The sequence below is a fragment of the Myotis nattereri genome, assembly GCF_964212035.1.
Source record: "Myotis nattereri genome assembly, chromosome: 5".
Lineage (NCBI taxonomy): Eukaryota > Metazoa > Chordata > Mammalia > Chiroptera > Vespertilionidae > Myotis > Myotis nattereri.
This window is the reverse complement of record NC_138080.1, coordinates 42,087,865-42,101,068: the sequence shown is the minus strand read 5'-3', so window position 1 is coordinate 42,101,068 and position 13,204 is coordinate 42,087,865. Positions and strand designations below refer to the sequence as shown.

General features: G+C 39.2%; 1 protein-coding gene across 1 annotated transcript in view; it reads right to left on the bottom strand.

Annotated features, from left to right (window-relative positions):
• Positions 1-13,204, bottom strand: part of NEK1 (NIMA related kinase 1) — a 152,525-nt gene that overhangs the window by 16,876 nt on the left and 122,445 nt on the right. The window contains exons 25-29 of the mRNA XM_081091794.1: positions 11,049-11,201; positions 7,125-7,301; positions 4,784-4,904; positions 2,099-2,187; positions 1,014-1,261 (exon numbers count right to left, since the gene is read on the bottom strand). Coding sequence (XP_080947920.1) covers positions 1,014-1,261; positions 2,099-2,187; positions 4,784-4,904; positions 7,125-7,301; positions 11,049-11,201 — 788 coding nt within the window. The remainder of the gene's footprint in view (positions 1-1,013; positions 1,262-2,098; positions 2,188-4,783; positions 4,905-7,124; positions 7,302-11,048; positions 11,202-13,204) is intronic.

Here is a 13,204-nt window from a genome sequence, read left to right as displayed (position 1 = left end):
CCCAAACCTAAATAAAAGATTGGTTTAAAAATAATGACATAGTAGACAAATGGAATTTGTGGCCATTAAAGATGAGATGAGAGACTTTTTGACAATATGACAAAATGCTATTTTTGTAGTATTATTATTTATAATAATTTTATAATACATATTACATAGAAAAGCAGGTGAAAAAAAGATTAGGCATGTATTCTATTTTGGTAAAAAGTTACATATAGCCGAAACCGGTTTGGCTCAGTGGATAGAACGTCGGCCTGCTTACTGAAGGGTCCCGGATTCGATTCCGGTGAAGGGCATGTACTTGGGTTGTGGGCACATCCACAGTGGGAGATGTGCATGAGGCAGCTGATCGATGTTTCTCTATCATCGATGTTTCTAACTATCTCTCTCCCTTCCTCTCTGTAAAAAAATCAATAAAATATATATTTTTTAAAAAGTTACATATAAAAATTATATATATGAAAAGTAACAAAATAATATGTGATTTTTTTATTTGTATTTTTAGATTCTCTACAGAGATAATGCTCTATTTTCTTATCAAGAAAAAAATTGGTTACATATTTAGCAAGTAAGAAATGTGTCTGAAAAACTTCTATCAGAAAGTGATATGAACATCTATTAATCTTTCTATGTACAAATTAGGCAATATGATACTTCTATCCATTTAAAATACATTGCTTAAACTTAGTCTCATACTAACATTGGAAGTTGAGTTGGGTAGTGGGAAAGAAAGATAATGTAAGAGAAATATTTTGCTAAATAAAAGAAAACCCTATAAAAAGAACCTTGAACAGGGAGCCAATGAAAGAGTTTTTGTCCCGATTGTTTTCAGTATCTCAGATGATAAAATGGAAGTTTTTTTGTTGTTTCTGTAAATTGTTTTGATGTATGTCTGAGTATATGTGCTTGTGTTTTTAAGAGATTAAAACTCAATATTACAGTTTATCAAAGACAAACAATCCATAAAACTGTTACCAAATGAATAACATTTTCCATGTGAGGAGCATACTTGCCTTTGGGTTGTTTGCATCAAATAAACCAGTTGAAAGTCCAATCAGCAAGGAATTCTTGTTTTTCTTTTTTGGCGGTGAACCAGAGTGAGATCGAAGTGGAAAGGATTCTTCTGGTGAACACAGAATGGACTGAATTTGAGAGACTACATTCAAGTGTTCTGGGTGAACCACTTTATGGAAAAATGGTTCTGGGTGCATAGATTGATCTACATCACATTTAGAGTGCAGAGAATCACCTATTCCAGGTTCTGTGGTGTAAAGCAAAAATTATGAGATAAATCTATATAGCACTTAAATAAAATTTCTAAGTTATATTGATAGGCATAGTATTTAACACAAATTCTAGCAAAAAACCTTCATGTCTACCAGAAAAACAAAATCAAAATATATATATAGCCCTCACTTAATGTTGCCAATAGACTCTGCAACTTTAACTGAAATGACATATAACAAAACCAATTTTACAATAGGCTAACTGATATAAACAAGAGTAAGTTCCTACTATGTCTCATCAATGTTATAAAGAAATGACTCTGAACAAAATGATGTTATTAGAGGACCTGCTGTATGTAATTGTACTATCTGATAAGTAATCTATAACAGGATATAATGTCTCATTCTCAGAAAAAAGATTTAATGTTATATACTTCCATCACATTGGAAACTCTAAAATGTACACACAGATGCAAGAAAATGTGAAGAAACACTGTTTAGACACTCATATTTAGTTTCAGTTTACCTTTATTCCTATAAGTTAGATAGAAAAAAAGTATGCTTTTTATATTTTAATTAACTTTTGAAAACAAGACAACTTATGAATGTCCTTAGTATATTGCCTTAGTTTTGAGAAGCAATTCTTTTCATTTTGAACATTTAATAAAATAACTGACCTAAACGTTATATTGCTCACACTGTCAAGCAATCCAGGCTTATAAATGCAGAGTCCAGTGCTCTATGTCTATTACATTTTTTAAATAATTGAGGTGACTAAAAAGGAATAGTTTCTATTAATATATTGTCCAAATAAAACAGGCTAGTGTTCACAACCTTCCAGAACATAATTAGACCAATACAAGGATGCTTACCTATATGAACTTCACTAAGTTGATCCACCTTCCTTAAGATTCCTTCTTCAGAAACTTCATCTTGCTGAATAGTGATCCTATCTTCTAAGCTGTCACATATAGGTATACCAGTTTAAAAAAAAAAACTTTACAGTTTACTAGAAATAGCACTCTCAAATATAAAAAAAAATAGAACTAAACTTCACTGGCATGTTGTGATTTCTCTCCTAAATATCTTTTTCATTTATATGTATACTTCCTCTCATAAGCACAATATATTTTTTACCCCATTCAAATCTTCAACAATCATAATTATTCACAACAACTTCCCTCACCATTTCTTTTAACAGTTGAAAATCTCTAGACTAGAAGAATATATTCCAGAAGGTAGCAGTAATTTATCTCTGTGGGTTTGGTTCATAGGCAGTTTTTATTTTCTTAATACTTTTCACCTATATCAAATTTAAGTAGTTTTTACTTTTTTAGTTACAAATTTTGAACAATTTTCTATTTTTACTTTTTAAACTATTTCTTTTTAATCATACAAGTAATACATTTCTTCATTCAAAATGTAGTATTCCTTGGTTCCTCAAAAAGATAAACACAGGATTATCTTATGCTGCAGAAATTCCACTTCCAGGTATACAACCAAAAGAACTGAATACAGGTATTCAAATGAAAACCTGTACACAAATGTTCACAGAATTGCTATTAACAATAGCCAAAAGGTAGAAACAACCCTGAAAATGACCCATCATCATCTGCTGAATGTATATCAACTGCTGAATGGATAAAAATGTATGCTATATTCATATAATGGAAAAATGTTTGGCCATAAAAGGAATGAAGTACTGATCCATGCCACAACAAAGATGAACTTTAAAAACATTATGTTAAGTGAAAGAAGACAGATTCAAAAAGCCACATATTGTATTATTTCATATGAAATATCCAAAATAGGCAAATCTATAGAGACTGAAAGCACGTTAGTGATTGCCAGGGGCTGGGAGGATGGGAAAATGAGTACTGTTTTATGGGTTCAGGGTTTCCTTTTGGGGTGGTAAAAATGTTCTGGAACCAGACAGTGATAATGGTTGGACAACACTGTGAATGTATTAAATATTACTGAATTGCACATTTAAAAATAGTTAAAATGATAAACTTTATGTTATATAAATTTACCTCAATTAAAAAAAGAAGTAGTGTTTCTTTTAAGACACCCCTAACCACTCAAATCCTAGTTTCCCATGCTGTTATCAGTTTGGTGGACATCCGACCATACTTTTCCTTTAAAATTACAGACATATATATGCACATATGTAATGATTTTACATAGAATTATATTTTCTGGTATATGGAAATGTTTCATTCAATATAAATTTGTTTCAATAATCACTCAATATTTTAGACCTATTTCCATATAAACAGAAACTCACAGAATAGAAATGAAACTTAAACATTTGAAAAGTTATGCTCAACTTTACCAATAATAAGAGAGATAAACTAAGACCCTAAACCATGATATTATCAGATTGGCAAAAATAAAAACTCTGATAATAAAAGGTTAGCAAGGCTGTGGGGAAAATAAGACATTTTATACATTTTTTTCTGAAAGCATAAATGAGTACAACCTTTGGGGAGAACAATAATTGAATTACAAATGCAATTTATAAAAATGGAATTGATCCATTAATTACACAGCTATGTATCTATCCTATAGATATATTTACATTCATGTAAAATGACTTTATTAAAAGGTAATGAATACATTGCCGCATATGAATTCATAAAGGACGCTGAGTTGTGGTTTATCCATATAATGGAATACTGAATAGTCATAAAATAGAGGAAGCACTGTATGTATTAATATGAAAAATATTCCTGGATTACTGACTAAAAATGTAAAGTGTTGAAAATACTGTGTACATTATATTAACAACTATATTTAAAAGGGAGGTGGACTATATATTTGTTTTTGCTTATGTACATATTAAAAATATTTGAAGGAGGAGAGTGGGAATTTGCTGGATGGGGATAGAGGTGGAAAGAGACTTCTTACTGTATGTCTTTATATACTTGTTGATTTCTGAACCATATGAATATAATTCCAAAAATTAAATTACTTTTATAAGGTATAAGATATATGGTAATATTAGATTATGACACTATTTTTTAAAACTATATTTTTATTTATTTCAGAGAGGAAAGGAGAGAGAGATAGAGATAGAAACATCAACGATGAGAGAGAATCAGCTGCCTCCTGCATGCTCCACACTGGGGATTGAGCCTGCAACCCAGGCATGTGCCCCTACTGGGAATCGAACCAAACCTCCTGGTTCATAGGTAGACACTTAACCACTGAGTCATGCTGACCCAGCCATGATAGTATTTCCTAAAAGTGAATTACAGCCCAGCTGGTGGGGCTCAGTGGTTGAATATCCACCTATGAACTAGAAGGTCATGGTTCAATTTCTGTTCAGGGCATATGCCTGGGTTGCGGGCCAGTCTTCAATGTGGGACATGCAGTAGGCAGCCAATCAATGATTCTCTCTCATCATTGATGTTTCTCTCTCTCTCTCTCTCTCTCTCTCTCTCTCTCTCTCTCTCCCCCTTCCTTTCTGAAATCAATAAAAACATACTTTCTAAAAAAATGAATTACAAAACGGGATCCAGGTTTTGACATACAAGAAAAAAGAGGTAACATACTCAGTTTCCTTTGTTTCCTTCCTCTCACTAATCCATACATCAGTTACAGGGAAAGGTAAGCCATCTTCTTTGTTTGTTCCACATGGCTCTCCTAGAACTTCTGTTTCCAAATCATCAGGTTCTGAAAGCAAAAGCATAACAAAAAACGTCTCAAAGCAAAATTAGTTTAGAGAAAATGGAATGAATTTCTATAAATTATCATTACCTAGCTTTAGGCTAATATATTAATGATAACAGGAAAAAGTATTGTGTTAACTCTAGTTCAGCTGCGTTTGAAATGATAGATTTTTCCTTTTGAATTTTTCATTGCAATAAAAATACTGAAAAGAAATACTGCACATTGTATTTTTATTAGTATATAAAAATTTTTCTTTCTTAAAATTTCGGTAATATACAATTTGCTTTTAAAGAAGGTATAAAAAGTAGCTTAAAATAACAATATCTGTGGTTAGAAACAAGGAAGAATAGACTGTAATATCATGGATTAATAACTGACAGGGAAGTTCAATTACCAAAATCTATCTTCAAAAAGCCAAAAAAGAAAAAAATCCTATTACCTAGATTTTTACAATGATATTAAAAACATAATTGAAGTGCACTAAATCTAATTTCCTAGACCTTCAAACAATTAATAACCAGGGTACTACTTCTGTTTTCTGGCAGTGACTCATTTTTTACCTGGTTGATATTTTCTGAAAATAAATAATGAGAAGAGTTTTTCTTCTTCCTTTGTTAATTCCTCTCCAATTCTGATATCAATGCTATCTTATTTAAGCCAGTAGCATCTCCTCTTTTTTCCTAAAATCCAAATACTCTTTCCTTCTAGATTTAAAAAGTTTCCAATTAGCTGTCCTATTTAGAAAGATAATTGATATTGTATCAATCCTTAACGTTTTTATCTTTTATTCAAATGACTTTTGGGGGTTATTCATATAAGGTAAGCACTTGGGGGAAATTATTTTTTATTAACTTTTTCATGAACAATTGTTTTGTAGCACCTTAAGCATATAAATATGACTCATTGTCTCATTGTACAAAGTAGATTTGTGACTGTTTTGCTTGCTAAGTCTAAAATATATACCATGTGGCTCTTTTAGAAAGTTTGCTGACTCTTGCACTAGGCTATACAGCCTCTATTCTATGCCCAAAAGTGTTTGTGGTGTTTTTTTTTTTTTAAATAAAAGTCTATGATACCTACTAACTATGATTCTAATGAGTAAGAATATTTAAGTTATTGTGGTGAATTAAAGATGGTCACACATACAGCAAGTCTCTGACATCTGTCTCATCTAGAAAGGGCCTCTTTCTCCCCTCCCCTTGTGCTGGCCCAGTGCTCTGATGGCCTTGACCAACTGAGTACGATTGAAATGTTGCTATGTCCTTTCTAGATCTAGCTTTTAAGAGAACTGGCATTGTCCACCTTGGAATCTGGAAGCCAAAGCCACCCTCTAAGAAGCTTAACTATTCAGGAAAGACTGAAGGGCACGGCCATGAGACTAAACGAAAACAAAGGAACCCAGTTGAGCAGGCCCAGCTGAGCCCTGCCAGGACAGGGAGTGACATCATCTTGCATGCTCCAGATCAGCCCAGCTGACAGAGGAATATCCCTGAGTGATGCCAGCAATTGTTTTTCTCCAGCAATTAAGGGTTTCTCCACACGGCAGAGAAGGCTCTTCCTAATTCTTAACTCACAAAAGTGTAAGATAAAACATAATAGTCATTTTAAGCCACTAAGTTGTAAGATTCATTTGTTTTCCATGAATAGATAACTGAAACAGAATTTCTTATCTGAAAAATGGGTGCTGACATGACAAAATCCTAAAACATGTGCACTGGCTTTGGGACTGGGCAACAGGCAGAAGTTGAAAGGCTTCAAAGGGACAGTTGGTGAGAAACTGGCCAGTGAAAAAAAGTTATTGGAGGCTAGAGAAAAGGGGATTCTTGTTATACAGTAGCAGAAAATTTGGTACCTGTGAAAACAAGAACAACAGAAAATGTTCTGAACAAACTCAGTGATTAGCTAAGGAACTATCTAAGCAGCTACCTTTTTTAGTAGTCTCTGATAAAGTGCAAGACAGAGGTCGACTGAAGAAAGAACTGTTTGGTTTATAAGGAGAATTTAGAAGAGAAAACCCAAAATAATTCCTTCTAGGCAACAAAAGTTTCTTAAGGAAGACATGGCCTCAAGAGTTTCATGGACAAATGAATTTGGTAAATGATACATCGCATATCCCCTTCTTGGAGATTCATAGGCACATTAAAATATTAGAAACTTAAAAATAAGAAGAGATCAAAGTATTATTCAATTAAATACAGCTCCTTTTGACCCTTTAACACATACCATCCACATTTCCTTCTGGTTTCAATGACATCTGTGGAGACACCTCCCTAAACTTTGGACTGTTTGTCTCAACAGAAGAAGCAACAGTAGCTGATGGGTTCATTTCAAGTGAAATACAATTTACTTGTTCTTCTCCAGCAATTAAGGGTTTGTACTTCTCCCCTTCAGGAGAAATCTCTGAAACAATAAAAATGAAAAATCATGCTACATTTTCAAAGTGTTTTACCAGTAATAGCATTTAGAGAAAAGTTCAAAACTTGCATTCTGATAACAGGTAATTAATGGTTAAGCTCTGTTATGTATTAGAAATTAATAATTAATTAAGGTACATGACAGCCAAATTTTATTTTAATTATACACAACGAATTCTAGGGTGGTTAATATATGATTAACTTTCTTTTTCCTTTTGGTGAAACTAATATATGTGTGTTACAATGGTATTTTGAAATTATTAACTAATTGTTTTTGTTTGTCTCTATTCACTAGATTCCTCTAGCACCCTTTCCAGGTAACAACCAAAAATGTTTCTAGACAATGCCAAGTGTCCTCTGTGGGCAAAATCACTTTGGTTGAAAACCACTGCCATGGATAATGAAAATCCACAAAACAAATTAAAATTAGTAACCCACTATTTTTATGTTTTTTAGAGGATGGGAGGGAGAGGGAGAGGGAGAGGGAGAGGGAGAGGGAGAGGGGGGGGGGAGAGAGAGAGAGAGAGAGAGAGAGAGAGAGAGAGAGAGACATCAATGTGAGAAACATTGATCAGATGCCTCCCGTACGCACCCTGCCTGGAAATTGAACTCACAACTGAGGTATGTGCCCTGACTGGAATTAAATCCACAACCCCTTGGTATATGGGAAAATGCTCCAACAAACTGAGCCACCCAGCAGCCAGGGCAATAACTCACTATTTTTAAATCAACTAGAAACATTAAGAATATGATATAAAACACAAGAGAACAACATGAAAAAATAATCAGGAATGAGAAAGTTGACTGAGCTTAGGAAAGACTAGGGAAAAAAATATTAGAAATAAAGATTACAAAATAGACACAAGATCATATAAACAAAAGGCACAATGTCTTAATAGGTATAAAAGGTGAACAGGGGAAAAATTCAAGAAATAAGAGACATTGTAAACTGTAATTGAAAAATAAAATTTAAAAGCAACAAAAAGGATTCAAGATAAAGTGAAAGATATAGAAAGGCAAAAAAAGATCCAAAGTACACACAGTAGAAGTTCCTCTGTAGACTAAAGGAACAAAATAGAAAACTCACGAACACTTTCCTAAACTTGGGGGTAGGGGGAACACTACATAATGAGGAAAACTACAAAACTGATGAAAACGAACAAAGAAAAACTAAGTAAATGGAGAGATATTCCATGTTCATAGATAGGAAGATTCATTATTATCAAGATATCATCTCTTCTAGCATTATGCTAAGCGAAATAAGTCAGTCAGAAAAAGATAAGTATCTCATGATCTCACTGATTTGTGGAATATAATGAACAACATAAACTGATGAACAAAAATAGATCCAGAGAAAAAAATATTTTAGAATATAATAGGAGTAATCCTGTTATTTGCAGATTTTTAATATTTCCTATAACTTTTGTGATGTTATACTATGTTAGTACAGTTTTGGTAATATTATTATATTTAAAATCTTTTTTCTTGAAATATGTTTATTGCATGTAACATTATATTTAAAAATTTTCTTAAAATATTAATGTTTATTGTGTGTAAAATAAATAAATAATAAATATGAATAAAAAAAGTAAAAACTTTTCTGGTAAAAGAAAAAAAAAAGATATCAGCTCTTCCCAATTTGATCTATGGATTAAATGCAATCCCAATCAAAATCCCAGCAAGTTATTTTGGGAATACTGACAAACTGATTCTAAGTTTATGTGGAGAAGCAAGAAAGAAACTCTGAATAGCCAACACAATATTAAAGAAGAACAGAGTTGGAGGAATAATATTACCTAACTTCAAGACTTACTAAAAGCTACAGTAATCAAGACAGTGTGGAATTGGAACAAACAGATCAATAGAACAGAACAGAGCTCAGAAATAGACCACATAAATATAGTCAACTGATCGTTAACAAAGGAGCAAAGACAATTCAATGGAGAAAGAATAGTCTTTATAATAAACTAGAAGCCTGGAGCACAAAATCATGCACGGGTACAGCCCCTAGGCCAGGGGTGGGCAAACTTTTTGACTCGAGGGCCACAATGGGTTCTTAAACTGGACCGGAGGGCCAGAACAAAAGCATGGATGGAGTGTTTGTGTGAACTAATATAAATTCAAAGTAAACATCATTACATAAAAGGGTACGGTCTTTTTTTTTTTTAGTTTTATTCATTTCAAACGGGCCGGATCCGGCACGCGGGCCGTAGTTTGCCCACGGCTGCCCTAGGCCTAGCCTGTGATCAGGCCAGCCCCGCCCCTTGCCACCACCTACGCCAGTTCCCGGCTCGCTATCTGAGGATGGAAGCCTGCTGGCCGGGGTGGGGGGTGGGGGGTGGGGTGGAGGGGGGGGGCCAAGAGGTCGGCCGTTCCCACTTGTTCTCTGACCCCATCCCTGCTGCAGGTCGCCCTCTGTGTGTCGGGCAACAGGCGGGGCAGGGTCCTTGGCTTGGCACCATCCGCATCCCCCACCACCCAATCCAGTTCCCTATTCACCACCGGCGATCGGAGCCTGCGGGCCAAGGGGAGGGACCAAGAGGTAAGCCGTCTGCCTGCTCACCAGTCCTGCCCCCACCCCAGTTCCCAATTCGCCATCAGTGATCTGAGCCTGCTGGCCAGGGAAAGGTACCAAGAGGTGGTCAGTGCACATCATAGTGACAGATCAAGCGGTTGTTCTGCTCATTCTGCCATCATGGCCACTGGGCTTTTATTATATAGGATGGTGCTGGACAACTGAACATCCAAAGGCCAAAAAAAATGTCTAGACACAGACCGTACACATGTCACAAAATTAACTCAAAAATTGATAGCAAACCTAAATGTTAAATGCAAAACTATAAAACTCCTAGAAGGTAACACAGCAAAAAATCCTGATGATCCTGGGGTTGGCAAGGACTTTTCAGATAGGATATCGAAGACATAATCCATGAAAGAGAGAATTAACAAACTGTGCTTCATTAAAATTAAAAACTTTCCCCCCAAAATTAAAAACTTTCATTCTGTGAAAGACAATGTTGAGAATGAGAACACAAGTCAGACTGGGAAAAATTATTTGCAAAAGACATCTATATATATATAAAAGCCTAAGCAAGCGAACGACCGAATGACCGTTCCACTGGTCGCTATGAAGTGCACTGACCACCAGGGGGCAGATGCTCAATGCAAGAGCTGCCCCATGGTAGTCAGTGCACTCCCACAGCCAACCTCCTGCAGCCCATCCCCCTGGCTGGCCAACCTCCTGCAGCCCCTCCCTCCCACCCAGCCAGCTGGCCTGATGGCCCCGATCGCTGGCCAGACCAGGGACCCCACCTGTGCATGAATTGTGCACCAGGCCTCTAGTAAACACATAAAGGACTGTTACACAAAATATATAAAGAACTCTTAGAACTCAAGAGTAAGAAAACAAACAATCCAGTTAAGAAAAGGGCAAAAGTTGGCCAGTCTGTGTCAATTGGTTGGAGTGTTGTCCCAAACACTGAAAGGTGGTAGTGTGTTTCCTGGTCAGGGTACCTACCCCGGTTTGTTAGTTCATTTTGTTCATTAGATTCCACATATTAGGGAGATCATACAGTATTTGTTTTCCTCTGACTGGCTTATTTCACTTAGCATAATGATTTCCAGGGTTCCTTCTTTTTTGCAGTCACATAATATTCCATTGTGTAAATGTACCACAGCTTTTAGTTTAGTTTTTAATATTACTGCCAGTATAGAACAACTAGTTTATGCTTACCACTTGTAATGGTTGTGTTTTCCAATAGTTCTGTCTGTAGCTGTAGTTCAGCTTCTCCAAGTATCTTTAGAACAGAATCTGTGGGGCTTTTTCCCCAGACTCTTCTTGGAGATCCTCCAGGATCTAATTTAATAACCTCTCCCACTGTATGTCCTACAAGAAAAAGATACAACGATTTCAATGAAATAACATAATACAGCATTAGTAGAGGCCCGGTTCACGGATTTTACAATGGTGGGGTCCCTCAGCCTGGCCTGTGGAAATCGGGCCGAAACCAGCTCTCCGACATCCCCTGAGGGGTCCCAGATTGCAAAAGGGCACAGGCCAGGCTGAAGGACCCCACCACTGTATGAATCCGTGCACTAGGCCTCTAGTATGCATCTAAGATCTTTGGTTAATCTCTTCCCGCCCTCCCCCATCCCTCCTTCCCTCTGAGATTCATCAGTCTGTTCCATGTTTCCTTGTCTGTGGTTTCTGCTCCTGCATTGAGCATCTGCCCCCTGGTGGTCAGTGCATGTCATAGCTACCACCTAGTCAGCTGGTCAGCTGGTTGCTTGGGGTTTTATATATATAGACTAGGGGCCCGGTGCACGAAATTCGTGCACTGGGTGTGGGGGGGGGGAGAGTGTCCCTCAGCCCAGCCTGCCCCCTCTCACATACTGGAAGCCCTCAGGCGTTGACCCCCATCACCCTCCGATCGCCTGATCGGCCCCTTGCCCAGGCCTGACGCCTCCGCCAGAGGTGTCAGGCTTGGACAGGGGACCCCCATCACCCCCGATCACTGGCTCTGGCCCCCGCCCAGGCCTGAGGCCTCTGGCCCAGGAATCATGCCTGGGCAGGGGACCCCCATCTCCCTCTGATCGCTTGCTCCACCCCCCGCCCAAGCCTGACGCCTCTGACCCAGGCTTCAGGCCTGGGCAAGGGGACCATCATATCCCCCCAATCCCCGGCTCCGCCCCCCACCCAGGCCTGATGCCTCAGCCAGAGGAGTTGACCCTCATCACCCTCTGATCACCAATCACCGGATCGGCCCCTTGACCAGGCCTGAAGCTTCCGGCAAAGGTGTCAGGCCTGGGCAGGGGACCCCCAGCTCCCTGCGGTTGCAGGCTCCGCCCCTGCCCAGGCCTGACACCTCTGGCCTAGGCGTCCGGCCCGGACAGCGGGGACCTGCAGTGGCAGCGGGGGGCGCCGCGATCGTGGGCTTCGCTATAGGCCTAGGCAAGGGACCCCTAGCTCCTGGGACTGCCAGCTTCGACCGTGCCCAGCTCCCATCGCTGGCTCCACCCCTACTTCCTGCTATCACTGGCCAGGGCGGCAAAGGCGCCTGATTCTCCGATCATGGCTGGGGGGGAGGGCAAAGGCGGCCCCAGGGCCGCCTTTGCCCTCCCTCCCAGCTCTTAGCTCCCCCCTGGGTTTCCGATCACTGTCAGTGGCAGGGGGCTTCTTCCTGCTTTCCCTTTCGCCTCCTTGCATTGTGCCTACATATGCAAATTAGCCGCCATCTTGTTGGCAGTTAACTGCCAATCTTAGTTGGCAGTTAATTTGCATATAGCCCTGATTAGCCAATGAAAAAGGTATCGCCGTACGCCAATTACCATTTTTGTCTTTTATTAGTGTAGACTAGAGGCCCGGTGCACAAAAATTTGTGCACTTGGGGGAGGGGGGGTCACTCAGCCTGGCCTGTGCCCTCTCGCAGTCTGGGACCCCTCGGGAGATAACGACCTGCTGGCTTAGGCCTGCTCCTGGGTGGCAGAGGGCAGGCCCAATCCCTAGGTGCAGCCCCTGGTCGGGTTCAGAGCAGGGCCAATTTGGGAGTTGGGGCGCCACTCCCTGTCATGCACAGAGCAGGGCGGATTGGGAGGTTGCGATGCCACCCTCAGTCACGCTCAGGGTAGGGCTGATTGGGGGGTTGGGGCACCACCCCCTGTCACACTCAAGGCAGGGTCGATGGGGAGGTTGTGGCGCCACCCTGCCACCCACAGAGCAGGGCCAATCAGGGGGTTGGGGCTCTGCCCCGTCACACACAGAGCAGGGCTGATCAGGGGGTTGGGGCGCCGCACCCTGTCACACACAGAGCCGCAGGGCGATCAGGGGGTTGAGGCGCTCCCCCCTATCAGGCACAGAGCAGGGCTGATCAGGGGGTTGGGGCGCCTTCC